The following is a 25,952-nucleotide window of genomic DNA, read 5'->3' on the forward strand; positions in this document are numbered from 1 at the left end:
CCCCCCCCCCACCCCCACTTATTAGAATCGGTAACATTCAACACCATCACAACTGGTTGTTTGGACTATTCTGCAGATCACTTTTTTATAATGTTCTTGTTGCCATTTCCTTTAAAGGGCATTTTATCTACAGTGTTAACTTGCTGCTGCTACTACTATGTATGTCTAGAGTTTGATCATCTGGTTGCTTGCTGATGATTGTCTTTTGCTGTATGTTTTGCTATCTATAAAGAAATGCTGGAATTCTTAAACTTTTGAAAGTGTTTTCCCCTCTGCTATCTTGGTATTCATAGGAATTGTCTGAATATGTTACACGTTTCTAGGACATTTTTTCAGATTTTCACATTGGAAGTTCATTCTTCTCTCTCTCTAGTAAGCTGACTCATGCCAGTTGCTGTGAGATTAGGAGTCTGTAGTAGAACTGGGATGCTGTATGAGAAATAGCAGTGGGCACAATCCAAAGTTAAGCACTTTAAAGTCCAACTGAGTCAGGGGTGCTGACTTTTAATTAAAAAATGGGGTGGGGCAAGTAAGCCCCACCCCACATAATCACATGATGTGGTGCATGCACACTGTTGATTGGCAATGCCCATCAACTGGGGGGGGAGGCTTGGCCCCTCAAATATTTTATGGGGGGCGAAGCCCCCACAACCCCTAGGAGTTGGCTCCTATGGACTGTGATAAGTACATACTTGAATCATTCTTACAGGGATCATTGAGATTTGAGATGGTTAACGTTGTCTTGGATTGTGCCCACAGTGTTTTGCTTCATTTAGTCTTTCATGATTTGAACTGAAGGCACATTGGTGCAGCAACCTTGCTGAAACTAAACTTCTCTGGCTCTCTAGAGTCAAAGCAGGAGATCACGTGAGACCTATTGTTCCACCTTGCAAGAAAGACGATTATAAATGTCACGAATGCATCAGGTCAATAGTTGAGTTTTTGGAGAAGATACCTGATACAAAACCCGTTTGCCTTTATCTGTTCTCCCCTTTCTGGTCTTTCTCTGATAGATTCTTGTTAATGGATTTTTAATTATTCAGAAGCTCATTTTGAATGGATAAGCACCTTGAGAGCAAAGGAGCAAGATTTTCACCTGGATTCCCTGTTTGCATTTCAGGAAGGCGAGCATGGACTTGATGAACACAAGCTGCACATGTATCTTTCTGCTTTGCAGTCCTTGATTCCTTCGCTTTTTGCACTAGTGCTACAGAATGCACCTTTTACAAGTAAAGCTAAGCTTCAGGGTGAAATTCCACAGATTGAAGGTAACTTCTTGATCATTCTCTGTGAGGGTTTATTTTGAAATAGGGTCAAATTTATTTTCACTTCACATTAACTTTAAATTAATATTCCATAGAAAAGCTGTACAGGTGAATGCAGTGCAGCCAGCTTGCTCTCTATGTAGCTTGAAGACTTCTGGTTCAAGAAGTCTTTGAAATGTGAACTCTTTTTTTTCCACTACTATGAAATAAAACCTATAATTCTGCATGTAGGAAGAATTGTTGACACTTTAGATGAGTAGTATCTATAGGGAAATTGGTTTATTCCTATCAATTTCTGATGTATTCATTGCCAGCTGCAAAACCCATGTAAAGGCCCAGTACTGCTCCTGGTGTAAAGGGCAGAATCAGACCCCTTGATTTGGCAGATTTGGTGGTCATAATGCCTTCTCCTTATATATCCCCTGACTTGAGGGTCATAGCTGTTTTGCATGCATTATAGATAATCTTGGGCCCCAAGCAAAACACCTGCACACACTGAAACAAAATATAGACAATTTTCCCAACAGGCAAAATGATAAGAATAACTCATGGGAACAAAATGAAAAGGGTGCCAAGGGGGGAAGGGCTGCCGAAGGGTGCTATGGAACCCATGGGTGTCATATTCTGGATCCCAGTTCTAGAATTCTAGTTTATTAGAGAATGATCCAACAACTTGTATACTAGCTATAGCCTCTAAAAACTCTTCACAGGGAAATCCATGTACAGCACATTACAGTAACCGCATCTTGAAGGTAAGGATACATAACTTCCTAGGTATCAAGAGTTGAGCCACAGAATTAGGATTTAGATTGGTTTAGTTCTCGTAGAATCTCTGGGACTAAATCCCCAAATCATCTTTTACCTTATGATTTAATGGACTATGGGTAGGTCTTTTCCCTACTTATTAGGTGAAAGTGCCTAGAGTTAGGCATGTCGATTGCTTCTCAATTTTCATTGTGTTAATGCACAAGGAGTCTTAAACTTTGACCGTGGTGGTTTGTCATTTGCTGCCAGTGACTAGATTCCCAAGGCCTGCATCGCCTCTTCAGGATGTAGCCACCATAATTGGAAGCCGTGAACAATTGGCTGTGCTATTACAACTTTATGATTACCAGTTGGAACACGAGGGTACCACAGGCTGGGATACCTTACTGTGGGTTGTCAATCAACTGTGAGTTCCTTCTGACTTGTTTCACTTGCTAATTCCTCTGAATAATTGTGTGGTGAGGGGGACCCAATGTTTTTAATCAGCTTTAGCGTTTTTCTTTAATACTACTATTTTGCAGTTACTGAGAGCATACATTGTTTTAGAAATTTTGCTTTAAATGGTATAGATGAATAATTATACCACCCCCATTGTTCAGTCCAGCTCCGAGGGCCTTCTGGCGGTTCCTTCAGTGTGAGAAGTGAGGTTACAGGGAACCAGGCAGAGGACCTTCTCGGTATAACTATCTGACTTTTAGAAAACATGTGAAGGCAGCCCTGTTTAGAAGTTTTTAATGTTTGATGTTTTATCGTGTTTTTAATATTCTGTTGGGAGCCACCCAGGTCTAAATGTTGAAGGATTCATGTTTGCACTATTAAATGTATTGTGCCAAAGCGTTCCCCCCCCCCCCAATATTGGACTTGTCAGGAAAAAGGATCAGCTTGCTTACAGTCTTACAAACCTATTTTCTGAAAAGTGACTTATTTTTAACCTGATTTTTCAGGTTGCCGCAACTTATAGAAATAGTTGGCAAAATCAATGTAGCCTCAACAGCCTGTGTACATGAATTCTCAAGGTTTTTCTGGCGCCTTTGCAGAACGTTTGGGAAAATCTTCACAAATACAAAGGTAAACATATTCACATCTGGATGGGATAATGCAGAATAGAAACAATTTATGTTTTTCATATATCTAATGGAATGTTAGGATCAAAAAGTTGCTAACATGCCAGATTAAAGGTCTGGAAAGCACTTGACAGGCATCTAGCTTACCTTTACTAAGCAGGTCCCCCCCCCCCCGTGTATGCATGTTTTAGAGTGTGAGGGAGACCTTGCCCACTAAGAACATCTCAATAAATACTCATCAGCAATATATTCTTCTCAGTTTTTAAACTAATGTTTTTCTTTTACTTCATAACTATTTTTTAGGTAAAACCACAGTTCCAGGAAATCTTAAGGCTGTCTGAGGAGAATGTTGGTGAGTCACGGAGTTACTACTTTTTCTACTGTAGCCTTTAAAAAACAAAACACCCTATACCAGGCATAGGCAAACTCAGGCCTCCAGATGTTTTGAGACTACAGTTCCCATCTTCCCTGACCACTGTTCCTGTTAGGTAGGGATAATGGGAGTTGTAGTCCCAAAACATCTGGAGGGCCGAGTTTGCCTGCCCTAGACTGAATCAAGACTCCAAGGTCTCTACAAATGAAGTTTGGGAGGCAGTTTACATTGAAGATGGTTTCTTATTTCTGGAAGGCAGACTTAGAGACAATAAATTGCCTGAGCATGCAGTGCTAATGTAACACTTTCTAGCTTTTAGTTCTCCCATGTAAATGTATGGGAGAATGTAAATGTTGCTAATACTTAGTAAGCTATTGGATCACACTCCTGAACTGACCTAATTAGTAGCAAACACTGCTTGGTAAATACTTTTTTCAGTGTTTTGGGACAGGGGCTTTGTATAAAGCAAAGTATAAGTGAAAGGCATCATCTCCTGCTTCCATTCCTCAGCGATTTCACAAGGCATGGGATTTTCTCACAGCTGATTATGTACCATGTTAAAGTCAGAATAGGCAGAGCTAAGCCACTTCCTGCTTACTTGAGGCTCATCGAGTGTGCCCAAAGTCTTGAAAGATTAACATATAACAGCCTGAAAAAATGCAAATCTTGTCTTGGATCCAGACTAAACAGAATTTTCATGGGATGCTCCCTGCACAGCTCTGTATGCCCCCTGAAAAGCTGCTCTGTTGGATCATGGAACTCTCTGAAGCAGGGGTCAGCAATTTTTTTCAGCAGGGAGCCCCCAGACCATGTGGTGAGCCGGACTATATTTTGAAGGGGGAAAATGAACGAATTCTTATGCCCCACAAATAACCCAGAGATGCATTTTAAATAAAAGGACACATTATACTCATGTAAATTCCCAGACCGTCCGCAGGCCGGATTTAGAAGGCGATTGGGCCAGATCCTGCCCCCAGGCCTTAGTTTGCCTACCCTTGCTCTGAAGTATGGAGAGTGAAACTGGGGGTGGCAAAGGCGGAATTTGTGGAAACCAACACCCTTCTTCCCTCAGGGGCCTCTGCTGAATTCCTATACCTTGGATCCCGAACGTACCTTGGATCCTGAACGCCTTGCGAGTCGGAACGTTTTGGCTCTTGAACGCCACAAACCTAGAAGTTTGTGTTCCGGTTTGCAAACGTTCTTTGGAACCCAAACGTCCAACACGGCTTCCACAGCTGATTTAAGCAATGGTTTCATAGAAAAAGAAGTTCTGAGGAAGATCGTTGTGTCACTCAGCACGAATACTTGTACACCAATGGACATTGGGCCAAGAAAAGGATCCCTCATTTTAGCGGGCATATTAAAAGAGTATTAATCAACTACGAACTTTTAAATGACTGACATACTTATGCTTCTTATTCTTTATTTGTACGGCATGGTTTCAGATGCCACAGCAGGAAATGGAGTGCTAACAAAAGCCACGGTTCCTATTTATGCCACAGGTGTACTTACATGCTATATCCAGGTAAGCAGCTTTTGCTCAGTACTGAATAGTCCGTGTCTTTGAAACACTCAAGCCTAAGTGAGGATGGTTACATTACCATTTTAATAAAGCTGCTTTGTAAATCATAAATTCAGTCATAGCAGCATGTGAACATTGACTTGGACCCTAAGGTAAATTAAGGAAATTCCTAGAAGGAAAGTTTCTCGCGCCCTTCTTCCACCTGCAGACTTATGTTCCCCACCCCTAAAAACATCTCCAGATGATCAGGGGGTCCTGCTGAACAATGTGGGATGAGGTATGGGAGGCCGCTGGAGAGGACCGAAAGTGGACCTCTGCCCAGCCAATCAGTTCAACTGTTCCTGATACACTTGGCCATTTTAATTGAGGGGGCAACATGGAGGTCAAAACAGGAATATGTGACATTACTATATTTGTGTGTTTAGAAATTCCTGCTGGTAGTGAGGCTAGTTTGAAAGATCCCCATCCCACCCCACTGTGGAATGCACATGGTAACAAGAGTTGCATACAAATCTCAGTCAAAATATGTGTGGTACTTGACACAGGAGTAAACACAGCATTCCGTAGCCTGCAAATATTTGTACATGTTGACAGAGACGAGAGGCATTTTTACCATTTTAGTAATGCCACTGTCTTCAGAGGTTTGTAAGAGTATAGTGACTCAAGTCAGCACAGATATTGCTGTTGAGATTGCATAATCAGAATTAACGCTTTTTCTCTGATTGCTGATCCCTGAATGATGGCTTTAGTTATTCATTGAGTCTTGGGACATGCTGACAGCGGGGCAGCCAGTAGCTGAGGAGTAGACATAGTATTTTCAGAACAAAGAGTGCAGTTGACATCTGGGTCCCAAAACTGAATCTCTCTTAACTGAATCTCTCTTAGCTTTTCAGCCACTTTAAGATACATGTTGTAAAACTAAGATTAAAAACTTTCTTTCAGGAAGAAGACCGGAAGCTGTTAGTTGGATTTTTAGAAGATGTAATGACCATGCTTTCATTATCCCATGCTCCTCTTGATAGCCTGAAAGCATCTTTTGTGGAACTGGGGTAAAGTATGTTTTATAACTGGAATCGCCATAAAGAGGGATCAAAAGTTCCTGGATTTTTTCTCTTAAAACATTTGCAGCCGAATGCCTAATGATGACTTTGTAGCATCTGGACAGTGCAGTCATACTGTCGGTGTTTTGTGACATGTCCTTGGCAAAAGTGCTGGACTATTTTACTTATTATTATTATTATTTATGCCCCACCCATCTGCCTGGCTTACGGCATATATAAAAACATAGTATCAGGAAAGGAAAAAGAGACCATCCAAGGGCCAGCAAATTTAAAATCCACATAGAGCAAGCAATACAAGGTGTCATGTAAGAGGTGATAAGGCAATCCCAATAAGGGTGGCGCCTACTCACTGCTAAAGAAGTCCATTAGAGCTATCAGATAGGTCCAGATTTTGTATTCAATATGTCTCCCATATTCTCTTGCCTCCACTGACTCACACACTTGCGTAAGAGCTTGGATCTCATTCTCATGCACACTCTTTATAGTTGTCCTATCACCAGCTTCTATCTTGGCCATCACTATCCAGCAATCAGCCTTTCTGGAGGTTTCTCTAAATGTTTGGAACCATTGTGTGTAGCATCTGCTATAGCACAGAAGTCCATCTTTTCCGTGCTTGTTACAGTTGGTTCATTAGCCATTAACACGTTAACGCAGTGACTGACCTTGAAGCCAAAATGTTACATATTGAAAAAATAATTGCGAAACAATCAGCATCCCTTTAATTTTAAAAAAACAAACAAAAAAAAACATTTGAAACATCTTGGAGAACTGCAGTGTGAGATGTACATGCTCCATATATTCTGGAGACTAATTCTGAAGCCTGTGATGGAATTATTTACATACTTTCTTCGGTGTGTAACTTAATGGAAGAAAGGGCCAGTCTCTGCTTACAGCCTCAATTTAGATTGTTGCCTAGAGAGACCAAGAGAAAGGAGGAAAGGTTTGAGTGGAAACAAAGTGCTGGTTTAGGTATAGATTGATCACTAAAATTATCCAATGACTTCACAGAGAAGGTGGGATTTAAGGGGAGAAGGTGGGATGGCATAGTGAGTGGAGTCGTTTGAGAGCAAATGACTATTTATAGTTCAATAGTGATTGTTTTGTGTCCTCAGTGCAAACCCAGCATACCATGAGTTGCTGCTAACTGTATTGTGGTATGGAGTTGTCCATACTTCAGCACTTGTTCGGTGCACAGCTGCTAGAATGTTTGAGGTAAGTGCTTATTGAACGCATCTTAGATGCTGTTTGAAGGTGCCTTGTAGCATGATTTGGCAACTGGTGGCCCAGAGACCCAGACCCTCAAGGATTTCTATCCCCACCCCCCCACCCCAGCTGCCTACTGTAGTCACTTTTTCCTTTCTGAAGGGGAGTTGTGGAAAAGAGAAGCAATAGGCAATCAGTAAGGGGTTTAGCATCACAAAGTTTTAGTATGGGACAGCAGGCTGCATTCTAACTGTGTTTGAAGTGGCACACAACTCTTACATACCGCCTTTTGATCAGACACCACTGTCTTGCTTAAAATTGGATTGCACCCTTAAGATCTCTCTAAATATTCATAGTATTCTGGGTACACACACACACACACACACACACACACACACACACACCCTCCCAGTTGCCTCCACCTCCAGCCTGCAGGGAAAGGAAATGATTGAGGAAATGATTGTATTACCCTGTCGTCAATGTAAGGTGACCCACAGCCAGAATTTGTTGATGCCTGGGGCTTTGTATTGTCTAATCTGACCAGATGCCAAAAAAAGTGAATGTTTTAATGTTGCATTGTATTGCTTTAAAATACTTCTAAGAGGTTGTGCACTGTGTGATGGAGCAGAATATTAATACTGTGTAATTTGGGTTTGAAAGCATTGTACGATTTCTAGCATTCATTTATTTAAGTATTGCTGGCTTGCATCTACTTGCAAGATGTTTTCATGGTAACTGGCATAGTTAGGTTTCTTCTGTTTCTGACTTGAATATTAGATCGGTGCATTGCATGCTTAGAAACTTCCATTGGCTATGAGAGACCATTTCAGTGCTGAATTCAGTGTTCAAACCAGATATTTGTTGTCAATCACCTTGTCAGATAATGAATTGATCATTGCCTGGTAACAATAGTAAGTTGTTTCCAGTAATAAAATCTGAAATTGCCTAGATTTTGATTTAAAAATAAAGCCTACGTAAACATTAAGTAGGGGAAAGAGAACAGTCAATGCAGCATGTTTTTCTGGATCTACTTGCCACCATTGCTGCTCCTGGCACATAGAACATTAACTTCTACAGCTGAGGGAGAAGCCAGGAACTGCCCTCCATTTACCATGGTTGCTTCAGCCAAGCCACAACAATTACTAGCCATGGGGAGACATGCTTTCAATTTTCTTGTCTCAAGAGCCTTCCCATTTTCCAAATGGTTTAATGTATCGACTTTATTGGGCTTAGCTTTGTTAGCTCCTTTGAGAATGCTAATAGAAAGGTGGGCTATCAATTTAATAACAATATACTTGAATGCTTTTAGGACCACTCTCTTAGTATCAGGTGTGTGTGTCTGGGGTCTTTTTAGCAACTGTGAAGGTAGTACCACATGTTCAAAAGGGAGTTGAGGCATGTGCTTTGATTGTATAAAGTGCTCTTCACGCCACTCTCTAATCATACAGCAAACTACTTGGTAAGTGGTGTTCAAATGCAGATTACACCACACAGATGTTTGTTTCGGTTTTTTAATGGAAAGTGATGTCTTCCTTCAGCGTAGGGTCCATTGCTTTTGCATAAGCTTCCTAACCATAAAACTGCACTCTTTCTAAGGACAACTGTAATAATGTCATCATGGAAGTTGATATACAGAAGATAACTCCTTGAACATTTATTTTTCTAACATAGGTCCACTTTTTAACTCAAGTATATACTTGAAATGCAAATAAAAGGTGGCATCTGAAGTTACTATGAACTAACATGCTGTATTTTATGTGACTCCCCCCTTTTGCTCTTTTTGTGTACATGTGTGTATGTTAACTGCCCATATTAAACTGTATGAGTAATCTTCAGCATTGACCCACATTTGGTTCTGGTTTGAACACTGTCCATACACAGCAGGAATATGAACTTGTTATCTATGTAATAATAGTCCATCAGTTGAAACCATGGGTGGGCAAAAAGTAGGCAGTGGTCGCGTTCTTGACCACCTGATGCCTGCTGGTTGCTTGGATTCTTTCAAAGAATGCTAGATGAAATAGACTTGATCTAATCTAGCAAAAGGCTAACAATGTCCTTAAGCAAGAGTACTTACTCAAGATCACTAGATACAAATTAATTATGCCATTAACAGTTAGGGATCCGAAAAATGCCCTCTAGTTTTATAAATTGAATACACATCAGTGGTCTGCAGGGATGCTAGTTTCTGTGTGGTGGGGGTGGGGTTCATCATGCAGAACTGAAGTCAGCCCACCCCTGGTTTAAACCAAGCAAGAGCAAGTCAACATTTTAGCTTTCTGTCAACATGCCTTTCCTCTGCACTTTAAAATCAAAATATACATATAAAATGAAAATTCTGGATCTCAAATCTTGGTTGTATCTGATTAAGTTACATCTTTTTCGCTATGTGAATCTCAAGCTTCTTTTTTGTTCATATTTGCTCATGTGTCATAAGCCATGATGGGGTTTTAAAGAACCCGGAATTTTAAAACTGAATTGATCTAGGCATCCTTTGTATTCTAATAGAGAATATATATTACACGCCCCATAGAAAGTCTAGACAATATCTATCATATTATCATAGGGTTGCAGTAATACTTCAACAAGTCAATGGTCTGTTTATTCATTTCTAAACAGCCGTATCAACTCGTATTTTATGTCCTTTCCTGGAGACTGAATTTTGGAAGCCCACTAGTTCTTACTGTGACTAACCATGGAACATTCCATGCTAACCACGAGAAGCTGGCTGGCTTTGTTAGATCTTCCCATTAGTTTGTCACTTTAACATTGAATATATTAAATAGATCAATAGCTTCCAGTTTGGAATTTGTAAAAACTCTTGTCGGTGCCTCAGTGAGTGCCACACATTCATGAATTATTTTTAGGTTGCCAGCAATATTAATTAATAAGTCCTCTTACATACCCTTTACTATTAAGGCTCTGGGAAGGTTAGAAAAACAAAATATGCCACGATGAAACAAATAAAACAGTTCAGTATAGAAAGCAATTATAAACAAAGCAATAGGTAAAGGTAAAGGTAAAGGTACCCCTGCCCGAGCGGGCCAGTCTTGACAGACTCTGGGGTTTGTGCGCCCATCTCACTCAAGAGGCCGGGGGCCAGTGCTGTCCGGAGACATTTCCGGGTCACGTGGCCAGCGTGACAAAGCTGCATCTGGCAACAAAGCAATACAGATATTTAAAAACAATTCCACACATCAAAACAGTTTAACATGGTTGCAAAACAGATGCAGACTGGGATAGGAAACAGTCTAGTGCCAGGAGTTTGTGGAGCCATCACTTCATTTTCGCTTTTGAAAATAATAGCAGGTCCACTTCGAGTGGAAAGTTTAGAAGCCACTGTTGGAATTTAATTGTTAAAGACTTCTAGTGGTAGTACATCACTAGCACCTTACTATAAGTATTTCTACCCTGCCCTTCAGATAATGGAATGAACACCAGCTAGTCTGGAGCTCAGCCTATGCTTCCAAATGACATGCACTCCTTTTGTACTTACTGGTCACATGGAGTCAGTTGCATAAATCTTCCCTGAATGTGACATATCTCTCTCTCTCTCTCTCTCTCTCTCTCTCTCTCTCTCTCTCTCTCTCACACACACACACACACACACACTTAGCTTACATACATGCGTAGAAGTCAAAAAAGACAACCAGAATGGTTGCCTAAGTCCATTTAAGTTGCAATACTAATGGTCTGAATGCCGTCAGGTTTTTGTTCCTTTTTTAACAGCGCCACACTTCGTCTAGTTTCTGCCGCCTTGCTTGGGCCACTTGCGCTTTCATCATGCCTTCTGCACATTTGTATATAAATATTTTAAAGGGCACTTTTAGCTTAGTGGTATTTGCTTCTAATTTTGGTTTGCTTTTTGTGTTTTTCTTCCTCTTGGTTGTGCTGTTCTTCCCATGATACTGTGCTCACTCTTTCCGTGCATCACCTGTGATACCCCTCTGCTCTACCCACTCAGCTGTTGGTGAAGGGGGTACATGAAACTCTGGTAGCTCAGAGAGTTGTTCCTGCTCTCATTACTCTCTCCAGTGACCCTGAAATGTAAGTTTCCCGACTGTCTTGATACAACTAGCGTCCCTCTTCCAACGGGTCAAGAAATAAACCATCAGGGTATATATATATGATAACGAAACCGTAGAACGTATTAAAAAACAAACAAATGGGCACTTACCTTGCTCTTTAGAAAAAAATCTCCTTCCAAAATAAAGTTGGTGAAATTAATGCAATAATTGGAAAACAAATGGTGCGACTTTAAAAGTCGCCACTCTTGGGTGCAGACAAGTGTAGGCAACTTTCATGTGCCAAGCGCCACCTTGTTGATGTTTGTTTCTTCAATGCTGAAGAGGGATGCTATTCTCACTAACACATTATTGCCAGTAAATGCTGAAGCATGAGCAGAGTCCTTAACAGTGTTAATGCCCTGTGTGGGTGACTAAACTCAGAAAGGCCAGTGAGTCTGCCTGCCCATCCTCAGTCACAGCTAACTTAGTTATCCTTCCAGTTTAAAATCATTTTTATTGCATGTTGACTGGTTTACAGCTGACTCTCCGAGGCATGAGTGAAGCCTTAGTTGACAAGCGGGTGGCTCCGGCCCTTGTTACCTTGTCCAGTGATCCTGAATTGTGAGTTTCTGAGTGTGACCTGTCTGTCTGTCTCGTTCCTTCCTTCCTTCCCCCCCCCACCCCACTTTGAGCATTTTGCTGGTCTGTAATTTTGTCATTGCTAGAAACTAATACATCTTCAAGTACTAACTTTGAAATTTCATTCATTTTCATTGAAATCTGCTTTAATCTTAAGGTTGAAGAACCCTTCTGCTTTGTTTCCTCTTAGCTCTGTAAGAATAGCCACAATTCCTGCTTTTGGTACCATCATGGAAACGGTCACCCAGAGAGAGGTAAGATGCCTGCATAATGTACTAGGGTAGCTGTTCACAGGTATTGGCCACTAAACTCTGTATGGGCTATCATAACTTTTTTCAGATTAACAAAGATCCCATAGTCTTAGAATGGTAGATAAAGGATGCTCAAAGTCTTTTTAAAGTGAACCACAGAGAAAAGAAACAATACAGAAGTCAGTCCCTGCCTGCAAGCTTGCAGTCTATTAGACAGAACACAGAAGAGGGATAGGGAGGGACAGGACTGTGAGCTAATTTAGGCACCAGTTCTGAGAAGTTGCATGCCTTAATTAATTAGAATGGATAGGCAGCTCTTGCTCATTTTGATCATGGACCCAGTGAACTGCTACAGAGCAGGCCTGCATATGTCCCATAAAACTGTTTCCCATTTCTTTTGATATATTGGAGCTCAGTGGAAGCAACCAGGCAGAAAGTAATAATAATGAGGGCATAGGTGTTTATTCAAAGCATTAATCTATTCAAAGCATTAATTTTTTAAAAAGATAAATTTCAGGCATCATTCCCCTCCTTCTCCTCTCCCTGCCTGCCCCGTAAATTTGTTCTGGGAATTCCTCTAACCCCAAAACAATTTGGGAGAGGAAATTCTGTTGCACAAGCAGAAATCTTTGCACTAGCAGGAGCGCTTTGGTGGATACTATAGGTATATAATATATATAAGCGCTGTTAAAACCTTTCAGTCTAATTATTGAAACTGAGTTTTGAGTGGTAAAAAAATTGTAGAGTTTGCATTCTTGTAATTTTAGCTTGTTCCTGATTTTCTAAAGAAAAATATTTGAGGAAATGCAACTAAGAATTTTGTACTGACTCATACTTATATTCAGAAGCTAAGTAAGTAGTAGTAAAGTAGATTAGAATTACTAGGCTAAAGTTCAGAACAGTCTACGGTTCAGTTCAATCTAATTAATATACTCGCATTTATAATGGGAATGTGATTTGAGAGCAGAAATTAAACAGTGAGCGCTCAAGACATCAGTCAGGATGGATATTCAAATGATCACAAATTTGAAGCCAAGGTGGCTGTATGAAAGCATTTATTGTTTATGGCACCAAAATACTCATTGCAAAAGAAAGCCCTGCAGCAGTGGGGGGAGCTCATATTATACACAGATGTCCTCAATGGAGTGTTTTTTCTACTTAGTTTTATTTAGTTTTGCTTATCTTTTACATAAAAGTATTCATAACTTCTGTTTCATTTCTTCTTAAGCTGTTGGAAAGGGTTAAAATGCAGCTGGCCTCTTTTCTGGAAGATCCGCAATACCAAGACCAGCATTCTTTACACACAGAAATCATAAAAACCTTTGGAAGAGTTGGGCCAAACGCTGAGCCAAGATTTCGCGATGAATGTAAGTTGTCATGATGGAAAACAAACCTTGATTTTCTTGCAGTTCTGCAAATATTGTAGCTCATTCTTGTAAGTTGAAGTATTGATGATAAATTTCTTGTTGAAAATTTATTTTTCCAGTTGTTATTCCACACTTGCATAAACTCGCCTTGGTCAATAACCAACAGTCTGCAGATTCAAAAAGATTGGATATTGCTACTCATCTCTTTGAAGCCTACAGCGCTCTCTCCTGTTGTTGTATCCTTGTTTGGTTTTGAATATCGCAACAAGTCATTTAAAAGACTACTCCATCGTGCTTTGGTAATGAATCCATTTGCACGGAACTCTGAAAATATTGCAGCTAGAAAATCCAACCCTGTAGAAATCCGCAGTAGCAGTTCATCAGAATCTCTTCCTCTTCCTTTCCGCTTCTGCCCTGGGGGGTCACCAGGTTTTCTAGAGAAGGAAAGAGGAAGCACCAGTGACAGAAGCTCTCCATAGTAGAGGAAGGGAAAGAGTTAGTGGTATGACATGGGCATTTTGCAGGAGAGACAAGGAATGCTTAAGAACTGGGGTGCTAGAACAAATAGGAAGCAGTAGGAAGACTAGGCAGTAATGATTTCCCTATCACATATTGTGTGCCAAGCGCTTAATTATTTCTCTACTATGAGAATATATTTAATGAATACAGTCGTACCTTGGAAGTCGAACGGAATCCATTCCGGAAGTCCATTCAACTTCCAAAACCAATTGGGAACCAGCCAGACATTTGGCTTCTGAAAATCGTTCAAAAACCAGAACACTCACTTTCAGGTTTCAATCGTTCGAGATCCAAGGTACGACTGTATTTAAAAATATGCACTGGGAAGACATCAACATGAAGTGTGATATAAAGATGTCGTCTTTATAAATGTTTGAAAAAATTCTGTTCTTGTCACTATTTGCTCTCCTCGTGTCTTGACTGTTATCAAGTCCTCCTGAAACTATTTGGACACTGGAAATCCATTGTGTTTGACAGTAACCATTTTCAGTCTTTCTTTGTGTTTACCACAAGGAGACAATATACTGGCATTGAGAGAGTTAACCCTTTGAAAGGAAAACTCAGAAATTAATGTGCAAAAATCATTATACTCTTTGTCTTCTAATTTTGACTGGGGCAGGTGATGGCAAGCCAGTAATTTTATGTTGGACCTTAACTGTTTGTCTTCTAGTTATTTCAGAGGATTTAATGGTCAATCACTTTTTACCTGGACTCAGGTGTTTACGAAATGACATGGAATCTCTCTCACCAGAACATGAGGTAAGTAATTGAAGCTGCCATTCTTGCACAGCTGAGTTTTGAATGGCAAAAGAAATCTGTTGATTCATCATTCCATATTAAATAGCCAACAAAAGTAAAAATACTTTCCATCCTGTAGTCTACGTGCTCTAATACAAGGAGGCCCAACCTAATGATGTAAAACCTGCATATTTTCTCTTATCCCTTCCCCATCAATACAAAATCTGTACCCAAAGACTTTCTTTGTGCAGGGCCAACGTAGTCGGGACCATAGTGAGAGTTGCAAAAGGCCAACAGGAAAGATAATACCTAAAGTTCCTCACGTTTAATTTATAATTGCTGCCGTCTATAAATCACTCCTTCTAATAGTGAAATCAAGCAGTGCCAACATGAATGGAGTAAAAGGGAGCCTCTGAACAAACAAGACAAGATACCAGCATTGCTTGGGAAAACACAAAGCTTTGGAGAAATACTGTACACCAATTTTTTAATGAGAAAAGCCTGTGAGGGCAAAAAACTCCAAAAGCAGTGCAGTGAGGACTGAGCATGCTCAGTGGCCACAGAATGTTGAGTACAGGCAGTAGTGACCATTTTGCATGCATTCAATTGGTGCGTGACTGTCTGTGTGAAGGTCCTTTTGGACCTGGAAGAGGACAGAATGGGGATACGGCAGGACAGGGTGGGCTTATGTGTACTCCATCGACACACACGGGGGCTAGGAACGCAACCCCTGCACAAATCGGGGGTTGCCTATATTTACTGGAAGGGGAAAATGCCAGGAAATTGGAGCTGTTAAGGAGCATACTGGTTGCCAGTTAAGTACCTGAAATACAGTATGGCAGCTTCAGTTGCACAAACACCGTGTGTCTGTTCCAATGAACATACAAATCTGAGTCTTAGTTCCATCACTTTGCCACTAATAGTCTCCCAGCTCCAAGGTAGTGTTGAAGCTGGAACTAACCACAGGATAGGATACCATACAATACCACATCAATATTGTCTAAATAACACCCATAGGGAGTTGACTCTCAACAGCTCTTATTCCTGGCCTTTGGGTGCTTGAGTGAACAAGGAAAGCACTTAACCATATTTACAAATGTAATGTGCACCTTTTTTTGACCAAATAACGTCACGAAAATTAGGGTGTGCATTAGATTTGATGGCGCCGGCAAATCCTTTTTTTTGTTTCAAGATTTTGAAAATTGAGGTGCACATTAGATTCGATGGCATATTAGATTCGCGTAAATACAGCAATACAGCTTGTTAAACCAAAAGGATTTCTTTGTTAATTGAATAGACTTTTATCTGACCAAACAATGCCATTCTATGTGTTGGGAGTTTGGGGGTGGAGGGGCTCATTACGCACACATGCACAGAGCTGTTGCCCATGAAACAGTTTCAAAGTTGGAAATAGTTTCTTGATATAAAAAGGGTTCTATGTCCCTGCACTAGGTCAGCAATCACACCACAGGACCACATGAAACCATGAGGTGGGACACCCATTAAACACTTCTGACATTATGGAGTGCAGCCTAGGCATGTTGAATCCCACAACTGGAGTTGCACTGGTCATGACCTAGCAAATCTGGCACCAAAGGTGCACAGTTGCATTGGTAAAGCGCACAAGGGCATGACGCAGAAGTTAAATCCGTCTGCACAACAAACCAGTGAGGGCACAACGTATATGCCACATCTACAGGAAAGGAAAACATCTCTCACCATCAACAGAACAGTCTCTCTCTGCTCCATAGCAACAGCCAAAAACATGCCACCCACATTATTCTGGAAAACAAAATACCACAGGCAGAGGAGGAGAAATGGGAATGGAACACACTCCCTCAAGCAGCCGTCATAGCATGCTTGCAACAGATCAGGCACAAAATTTGGAGCAGTTGCAGCATGTAAGCATATGCCATCACTCTTCTCTTTTTAAAAGAAGAAAGATGCACGATTGCAGAATTACTAGGGTCCTCAGTGCTGGTTACAGTGCTACAGTGGCCTGGTGTGGATGATCACTCAAGGCTTCATCAGGGCCCAGTGCTCCTCCTTCCCCTCCCTTTACATGCCACTTCATAGCTTAGTTTCTGGCTTCTGTTAAGTCAGATTCCCCTGTTGCTTCTGAACCAAAGAGCTCTGGCTTAATATGAATTAAGCCAGGATTAGATCCTGAGCAGAAGAAAAGTGGGATAAATGATTTCAGTAAATGGTTTTGAATAAACAAACACAAATTTATTGAGGGATAACAAAAGATAGATAATACAAGGGTGTATACAGTTTTATAATATGCAGAAGTTAACATTAGATGAGAAATCAGAGAGAGGGAGGGAGGGTTTGTTAGGGAGGTGGGAGAGGAAATATGGGGGGGAATAAGGAAGATGATTTGTTTTGATAATTTGCTATGCTGAAATTGTTAATAAAAAATGATTTCAGTAAATGCCTTTAATCAGCTTGGTAGGTGCTAATATTACCCATACATTTACAACAAGAGGTTTAGTCTCAGACCATAGCCTGGTTCCGTATCTGAGGCAGAGCTCACACTTTGCAAAGAGGCATAGTGCGTTCTGAGAGCCCCGCATTCCAGGACTTCAGTGAGCTGTACTTGACAGTAGGAAAGTTGCTTGGACTTCCTATTTTGGAGAGTGCAAAGCCTCCGTGAATGCACTCAATCTGGGGTTTGTAGCGGATACTCGCAGCTTATACATATATTTCTCAGAAGGCTAATGATACACATAAAGCTGATTGACTGTGTTAAAGAGCAGCTGCAGAAAAAGCATGCATTGGACTCCCACTCAGGCATGGATAAGACCCAGACTTCTGTAGCTTTAGCATCGTTGCCACAATCTGTTTCTTCACACCATGCCCCAGAGCTTTTTTATTATTATTGCATAGAACTTGCATTTCACCGTAGCTTTAGTGTTTCTCTATTCATATATTCAACTAAGAGTCCAGAAATCAAAAATGCACATGCATGTATGTGGAGGCAAGACCTTGGCTGGCTGTCATTTTAAAAATGAGGTTCTGCATTTCAGCTATCCATTTAAAAGGAACTGAATAAGGTTCAGATGCTTTGTGGATCTACAGAGGATTAGGTAACCCTTCTGTCAGATTCCTATCTCTCTGGTCCTGCTTTCATTTTGATGTGCCCCGAATCTAAAGATATATAGGGCATAGATCAGGGGTTTGCAAACTTTTTTCAGCAGGGGGCTGGTCCACTGTCTCTCAGAGCTTGTGGGGGCCGCACTGTCTCTCAGAGCTTTTTTGGGGGGGAGGGGGAATGATGCAAGAGCACCACGAGCTCTGGTGGCTGCTTACCTGTGTCTTGCGAGTGGCGGCGGGACAATGAGCGGCACACGAAAGGGCTCCAGAGAGGGGCTGCTTAAAATGGCAGCCACTTGAGCGCTGCTGCTCCTGGCACCCACAAAGCCCAGCCCCCTTCCTCCTCTAGGCAGGGTGGGGAGAAGCCAGGAGGAGGGAGGGAGGAGGCGCCGCCATGCATAGGCGCCGACTCCATGGGGCCTGAGGGGGCCCGAGCCCCCTCAAAAATTCGTTTGGGGGGCTCTGCCCCCCAATAATCTCGGGCGCCCCTCCAGCAGAGCGCCGCCGCCGTCCCCCGCCTCCTCCCCACCTGCTCCCTCGCCAGCCAGCCAGCCAGCCAGCCAGCCGCACGCCCTAACCGGAGAGCCCTGGCCGTCCCCGTCGCGCAATCGGCTGGATCTCCCTTCAGCAGGCCATGCTCACAACTCGGCCCAGGGACCCCCCAGCAGCGGATCTCCGGCCCAGCTGAAGAATCCGGCAACAAGCCCCCTCCTCCCCAATCGCTCCGCCGAAATACGCTCCAAAGCCCCCCAGATAGGCCGCCGGCTGCCAAGTCTCGTGGCGCCCTGAGCGAGGGTCTCTCCCCAACACCGCCACCTCGAACTGCGTTCTCCCGGCTACCCAAGCGAACCAGCGGCAGGACCCCGGTATGGGCCCCCCAATATTTTTTATAAGTCGGCGCCCCTGCCGCCATGAGAGGGAGAGGAAAAGAACATGTACGCTGGCGATTCACGCAGCGATTCCTGGATCTTCCATGGGCCAGATCCAGAAGGCAATTTGGCTTGATCTAGCCCACAGGCCTTAGTTTGCCGACCCTTGGCATAGATTAATCCTTGTTGAACACACTAGCCTCAGACCGGCCCACTAACTCACTTCAGCTACGGCATGGGCAATGCCTGAGCCAGAAATAGTCAGTGACTACTTGTTAGCTTAAATGAATGAATAACGCTTAAAATTAGTAGCGGATAACCATGTTGTTCCATAGGAGTTGGAATTAAAAACATACAGTAGAGCAATAGCTTTATTAGGAATCAACCGGAATATCACAAGATAGTGAGCAAACTAAAGTTAAACAAACCAAATAACCAGGATACACGTTGAGCTTCCTTTAGGCATGCCAGGTTCTGAGATCTTTGTTCTAGCTTTTCACTCCCTGCTTTAGTACAGAAGGGTATTCGTTCCTGTTCGTGTTTTTCCTCAGAATGGAATGATACATATATGTGTACATATTAATGCCAGAGTTTCCATGACACAGTATCTCTAAGTGAAATAGTGTATCGCAGTTAAACCTCACTAGCTGTGATCACAAAGTAAAAGGTATATTAAGACACTCTTTCAGTGATTTGACTTTCAGCGATTTGACTTTGATGTGCATACATACACTGCAGTCTTCAAATATTACTTAAAATGTGAGGTAAGTAAAAGTTTTATCGCTTATCTGGTTTCCTCTTCATTCACAGAACATATATAGTCATTACCCAGAAGTATATTTAAAACAGTGTATGTTCAAACTGCAACATTGTTCTGCCTTTTGTCCTAGGTTATTTTAAGCTCCATGATAAAGGAGTGTGAACAGAAAGTGGAAAATAGGAGTGTCCAAGAACCCCAAGGGTAAGGCATTGGTTTATCACAAGTTAACATCTTTCTTCATTGTGTAAACAACAGTAATCAATTGTAACTAGGTTGAAATACCAGATTTTCGGCCTGGGCAAATTTGCTTTTATTTTAAAATAAAGCACCAACAGCACTTCTGCTACTTTCTGCAAAAGTCCAGCAGGAATGATTAGAAACCACACTTGCTTCCTTCTTCATGTAGGAAATGAGAGGCAGTTCCTTTTCCTTCCTGTTTTGGTTTTTTGCAAAAGCCAGCAGGGAAATGCAGTGGGGCACTTTCTCCAAAAGCCCAACTCATTTTTATTTTTCTAAAAAAATCCTCATCTGAAAATGGGCAGGGCAGGAAAGGTAAGGTGGTTTTGCACCCAAATTGGGGCTTTTGCAGAAAGCGTCACCTGGGTCTTGCTTCCTATTGCAGCAGCCGAGTGTGACAAGAAGAAACTTCTTTTATTCTCTGTTCTACATGTGGAAAAGAAGCTGTAGGTTTTTTCACTGTTACGTTTTTCTTGCTGGAGGCAGCAATAAAACAAAGATGGCACTTCTTACTGAAGCTCAACTCATGATGGGAACAAAACCAAGAGCAGTATTCAATGAATGCTACCCATGAGCACAAAGATTTCTCCTTGCACAACTGGCCTTTCCCCCCCTCCTCCCCCTGCATGCATGACTTCCACCCTACCCAAATGTGCTCCAGAGGCTTGGGGGAACCTCTATAACAAATTTAGGGGGCATGCAAGGAGGGGGTGCGAACGTTCCATTGTGCAAGCAGAAATGCTTGTATTGACTGAATGTTCACTTAGCGCTGTGGTCTAAACCACTGAGCCTCTTGGGCTTCCGATCAGAAAGTCAGTGGTTCGAATAGGTGCGACGGTGGTGAGCTTTTGTTGCTCTGTCCCAGCTCCTGCCAACCTAGCAGTTTGAAAGCACACCAGTACAAGTAGATAAATAGGTACCGCTGCGGCGGGAAGGTAAATGACATTTCCGTGCGTTCTGGTTTCCGTCACAGTGTTCCGTTGTGCCAGAAGCGATTTAGTCATGCTGGCCGCATAACCTGAAAAACTGTCTGTGGACAAATGCTGGCTCCCTTGGCCTGAAAGCAAGATGAGCACCGCACCCTATAATTGCCCTTGACGGGACTTAACTGTCCATGGGTCCTTTACCTTTTATCTTACAAACCCATATCTTTCATCTACAGATATAAGAGAAGGAAGGACAGGTGACTCCCATCTTTTCTCATTACCTTGCTGCTTCTGCCTTCTGGAAAATCCCAATTGAAGTGAAAGAGACAACCCAATCTTTTCTTTGTGGAGAGCTGGGGGTGCAGGGAGGGGGGGATTATTCCTCTCCTTTTTCACTGGGATAGTGTAAGAAGACAGCAAAAGGGAGGGCTACTTGTAACTTTCTCAGAATCCATCATGAGGGCAAACTTGGGGGAAATCCCAAGAATTAGGCCTACGCTAAGACAACTAGCTGCTTTGATAAGTGGAAATGATTATGATATTGGGCAACAGCTGACTGTTGTAGCATCCTGCAAAGATCTATACATATAAACATATTTCCACACAAACAGCTTTATTGTTGGATTGAATGGCCTTTCCCCCGACAAACCAAATTAATTAAATTTCTAATTACCTTGCCATTATTACGTTAATGGGGCTGCGACACTTAAAATTTAGGTAGCTGGAAATAAAAATTAAGGGTTCAGTTTAAATTTTAACTCCCACTAGCATAACAGGGATATTCAGTATGGAAGAAAAGGTTTTGTTTTTCACCTCCCCCTCCCCCAATTCTTTTAAATAGCACCTGGAATGGAAACAAAAATTCCAAGTATATTTGCACTTCAAACCACTTGTTTCTTCTTTTTTTAATCTTCTGACTCCATGCGTGTTTTTGCTTCCCTCCTTTTTCTCTTAGCCTGGGTTCAAGGACAGGCAGGTGCACTTAAGATCATGGGCTGCCAGCTGTCTTAACTTTGAGGAGGTTTAGTTGGTGGGTGGGGTTTTGCTTGATACTTGCTCAGAGTTTTGAAAGCCATTGTTTTAAATGGTTTTACTTTTTAACACCAGCCTCTTGAACTTACTCATAGGACCCGTGGAGCTACCTTAAACCAGCTCAGGTTCTCGGTCCCTCTGACCGCATACTGTTCTGTTTGACAGCAGGGTTCTGTAGCTGTGTCATCTCAGGTAGTTTTCACTGATGGGTTAACTCACTTTTCCTTTCCCTCCCCCTTAGCTCTATGTCAATTGCTTCAAGCCTCGTGAGTGAAGACACAAAGACCAAGTTTCTGAACAAAATGGGCCAGTTGACCACTTCAGGTGCCATGCTGGCCAACGTATTCCAGAGGAAGAAATGAATGAGAAAAGGAAGTCTTTGTAAACACTGAAGAGACCTCATTTAAGACTGGTTCCTTGTACTTGAAGTACTTGCCTTTTTATTTCCCCGTCTTACGTTCTTGTAGCATAATTTTACTCTAACCAACAAAGATATTTGCACTGCTCTTGAATATTGCTACGTATCTGTTAATTTGGGGTTAAATGTGGTTGATTATAAAACTAAATTAAGTCTGTATCAAGTCCCTGTTCTGTGTTCTCGTCTTTCCAGCATATATATATATATATGGTGTATATAATGGGGTTGTTTTTTTATTTCCTGATGGGTTCTCGGCTGATATCTGTATTATACATCAAACTGTTATGGTGGTACTTAAAATAATGTAAATCTGAAGTCACGGTCATGAAGTAATAAAAGTGGAGATTACTTATGTATTTAAGTTATAAGAAGATAATGCAGAATTTTTTAATGTTTCTAAAATGAAAGGCAAGAGCCACCAGCACAAGTCTGATTCCTGGATTGTTTTTTGTAAGATTGTATATTTGAATTAAAGAGTTAGAGATTATAATGTATAACAGAACTGCTTGCACTACAAGTCTCAAAAGAGGACCAGATTATTCTACAACTGATGGATAAACCAAATTTTTGAGATAAATATTGTGCACGTATTGGCATTTTTTAATGTGTGTGAAGCAGCTTCGTTATTAGCTGCCCTGCTTTAGACAGCACATCCCAATGAGCAGAGGCAGGAGGTGGGTGGGAAATTTTATTCCAGTGCAGTCCTAATCATGTTTACTGATTTCAATGGGGCTTCCTTCCAGCACAGAGTGTGTATAGTATTGCTGCATGAAGTGCGATGCTGCCATGCGAAAACATTTTATCCGCATAGATGCTCCCCACAGCAGTGCTATGCTTCCCCCCTACGTGTCATCCTACAAATGTACAGTGTCTACGTACCAGAGCAACACCTGCCTTGGCTACTGATGCCGTGTGTGCTATGGACATAAGCTGAGCAGGGCATGGGGTCAGCACCTTCTCCAGTGGGATGCTAGATGTGTCAAGTGGCTACACGGACATGTCCTTTTTCCCTTGGCTAGTATCTCGTTTAAGTCAGGCCTGAGGGTTTGCAGGGCGGCAGCATTCAAAGAGCACATTGTATTTGATCCACGACGTACTACATAGCAGCACTCCAGCGACTAAAAGCAATAACTTGTTTCGCCTTCGACACCAATTAAGTTGTGAGGTTGTTGATGCAATGTAACTTTAAAGGGCCTTTTGAATTATGTAAATTTAATGTAGACAATGTGTGGCGTGGTTTCTATCCCAGTAGCCGCCCCTGTGCTAAGGAGTGGTTCGTGGATCGAGCAAAGCCTTCCATCAGCTGGAACAGGAATCAAGCTGACCTTCGGTGATTTCTCTGGTTGTGCCCTCCCACCCCTTCTAGCACAGATTTCGGATGGGGATTTGCCAATGATTGCCTTGATTCCTTCTCCACTGACTAAACACTCCATGGGATCAAGGAGCCTTCTGTCAACACAATGGGATCCAACCCTGTATATTTCTTGAGAACTGTTATCAGTAATTTTTAATGCTGACTTCTACCACAGTTTTCATCATTGAGTATTTAACAGTTGCCTCACCCTTGCAGCATACTTGTGCAGTAAATTGGGCCAGCAGCCAGATTTGTCTGAGGCCTCACAGGGTTTCATGGCTGTGTGCAGATGTGCTCTGAATGCAAAACTGTCGCCACTGCATCTTTCTCTTCTTAAAGCTCCGGCATGCTTCTTTACAGAGCTACAAAGATAGAGGTAAACATTCCGTTTAAATATTGCTGTGTTATGTAAACTCTGTTTTTGCGAAATGGGAAAGGGGTGTTAAACTTGATTTGTGTCGGTGGGCGAAGGCCCAGTTCCTCTGCTATTTCTTTGCAAAAGAGACGGCTGTACTGATAGCACTCTATATGTAGGAGTCACTAGCCCAAGAATTTCACTCTGGCATTAAGCCTAGCAAACGGATCAAGCCTTGCCAAGCCCCGGTCACATCCCCTGCATGTTCTGCAATAAGAAATGTGGAGACTGTTCGGTGGAAGATCTGTGAGACCAGTACCTTCAGCAATCACTGCAATTCCTGTTCAGATGACTGGCAAAGAGAGTGAAGGGGGCACCACCTTTAGGCCTCCCAGAGCTCCTATTGTATCCGACTGGGTGGGGGCAGTATGTTTATCTTTTCAGATACCTGTCATATCTGTAACAAAGGACCTGTTTTGCAGACGCCGCAGCTTTCATTTTTTGAATTGTATACACTGACATTTTTAACAATTCCCTATCTCGGTTACTGCCAGGTGTGCTGATTCTGTTGCAAGTTGTTGTCTTAACAGACTACCTGATTATGAATTGTTGGAGACATTCCTGAGGAATTGGAAGTGGCTGTGTCTCTTGTCCTTTCTTGAGTTAAATAAAATGTTTTGCATACCTCTTTTGTATGTCTGTTTAAGAATTTCCAGGTAACCTGTTTAGTTTTGGTTAAAATAATTTCCGTGATTCATACTTGATCTAACATACAGTATCGTGCTTTATACAGCTTAGCTCGTTGAACTTGATACCACTTCTGTATTTTTGATGAATGCGATCAATTAACTTGTGCAACACACCCTTGAAGCACTTCCTTCATGGGCGCTAATTGTCCAATCCCATTAACTAAAGCCCTCTTAACTGTTCAACTGCTGTCCTGCAGTAAAAACCATATACAGATTACTATCATGCTCATTCATGGCAGCATCTTCTGCACTGCAAATAATTTTGGTCAGCTAGTAATATTTCTGCTGTCAGATGAACGCTTGCTGTATTAGGCAAAATATTGCAGACATTCTCAGTCCTAAAGTCTTCCAGCAATTGGCAGGATTATGGCAAACAGGATCTTATACCCCAGAAAAATGAGCTCTGTGTATATACATTTTAATATGTGTGTCTAGCGTTAAGCTCATGCCCTAGTTTATCACACTGGTCAGGGAGGTCTTGAAAATTGCACATACTGTTTACAGGGATGCATAATTAAATCAAAAGTAATGCTTGATTGAAAACAACAGGGGTAGTAAAGAGTGAAGCACACGCAGCGTTACAAAGGTGGTGGACTAAACCCGTAAAGCTTGCATCAGAGCATCACCCCGTGCATGCAGTCTCATTCATTTTAAAAGAAAGCACATTCTCCTCCCCGGTAGTTCCTGCATTGTCTTAACTTACTGACAGTGACCTGGAATGAAGCTGTAGTCCTACCAACTAATACCCCAGTAAAAATGGCCAGGGGTTGAGATGCAGACATTCTCTTGGAGTTAGAAAACAAGGTGTGAGGTCTTCAAGTGGGATAAAATAGGTAGTTTTCTTTCTTTCTCCAGAATCTTGGCTGCTCTCTTCTCCAGCCTTCACATTTTGCTTCTTGGCGTTCCATCATTTTTTGAAGGGAACAACTTGATGTTTGTGGAAGATCCCACAGCTGTGAATAACCTCACACACATTTGTTTTCAATGTTTTTTCTCAATAGAGATGTGGCAGGCAGTCATCAAGCAAAGGGTAAGACAAGAAGATGGTCTTGGGCAGGCATAATGCTCAAGAAGTGGGGCCTGGTATGCTTTGAACCATTTGTTATGATGTTTTACTCTTAACAGGAGAAAGGCAGAAGAAAGAACTTTGGTTGATTTGCTTTTTTGAGACCCAATTGACTAGCCAATTGCACCAGCCAGTATTATTTTATATAAGTATTAATAAGACATAAGCCCTGTCTTCTTTAGCATCTGGTCACCCTAGATCAAAGAGGAGATAGACATGTACAATAAAAAAGTGAGCCTCATATTAGGGGCTAATGGTGGGTCCAAGGTCTGGAGCAATTGTACTGTACTGTAATAGCTATCACCAAGTTACCATT

General features: G+C 41.9%; 1 protein-coding gene across 5 annotated transcripts in view; it reads left to right on the plus strand.

The window, feature by feature from the left end:
* RELCH (RAB11 binding and LisH domain, coiled-coil and HEAT repeat containing) overlaps window positions 1-24,505 on the plus strand; it is a 64,499-nt gene extending 39,994 nt beyond the window's left edge. For 3 of the 5 annotated variants that reach the window (XM_082234220.1, XM_082234222.1, XM_082234223.1), the window contains 14 exons: window positions 1,121-1,268; window positions 2,280-2,436; window positions 2,975-3,098; window positions 3,398-3,446; window positions 4,913-4,992; window positions 5,932-6,038; window positions 7,163-7,262; window positions 11,218-11,300; window positions 12,090-12,153; window positions 13,379-13,517; window positions 13,637-13,753; window positions 14,707-14,795; window positions 19,630-19,700; window positions 21,936-24,505. In XM_082234220.1, coding sequence (XP_082090346.1) covers window positions 1,121-1,268; window positions 2,280-2,436; window positions 2,975-3,098; window positions 3,398-3,446; window positions 4,913-4,992; window positions 5,932-6,038; window positions 7,163-7,262; window positions 11,218-11,300; window positions 12,090-12,153; window positions 13,379-13,517; window positions 13,637-13,753; window positions 14,707-14,795; window positions 19,630-19,700; window positions 21,936-22,056 — 1,449 coding nt within the window. In that variant the 3' untranslated portion in view covers window positions 22,057-24,505. Of the gene's footprint in view, window positions 1-1,120; window positions 1,269-2,279; window positions 2,437-2,974; window positions 3,099-3,397; window positions 3,447-4,912; window positions 4,993-5,931; window positions 6,039-7,162; window positions 7,263-11,217; window positions 11,301-11,798; window positions 11,882-12,089; window positions 12,154-13,378; window positions 13,518-13,636; window positions 13,754-14,706; window positions 14,796-19,629; window positions 19,701-21,935 lie in introns of those variants that run through there. The other 2 variants (XM_082234221.1, XR_014222294.1) reach the window with 2 other exon arrangements.
* The last annotated feature ends 1,447 nt before the right edge of the window (window positions 24,506-25,952 follow it).

This window comes from Podarcis vaucheri (assembly GCF_965113315.1).
Source record: "Podarcis vaucheri genome assembly, chromosome: 8".
Classification (NCBI taxonomy): Eukaryota; Metazoa; Chordata; class Lepidosauria; order Squamata; family Lacertidae; genus Podarcis; species Podarcis vaucheri.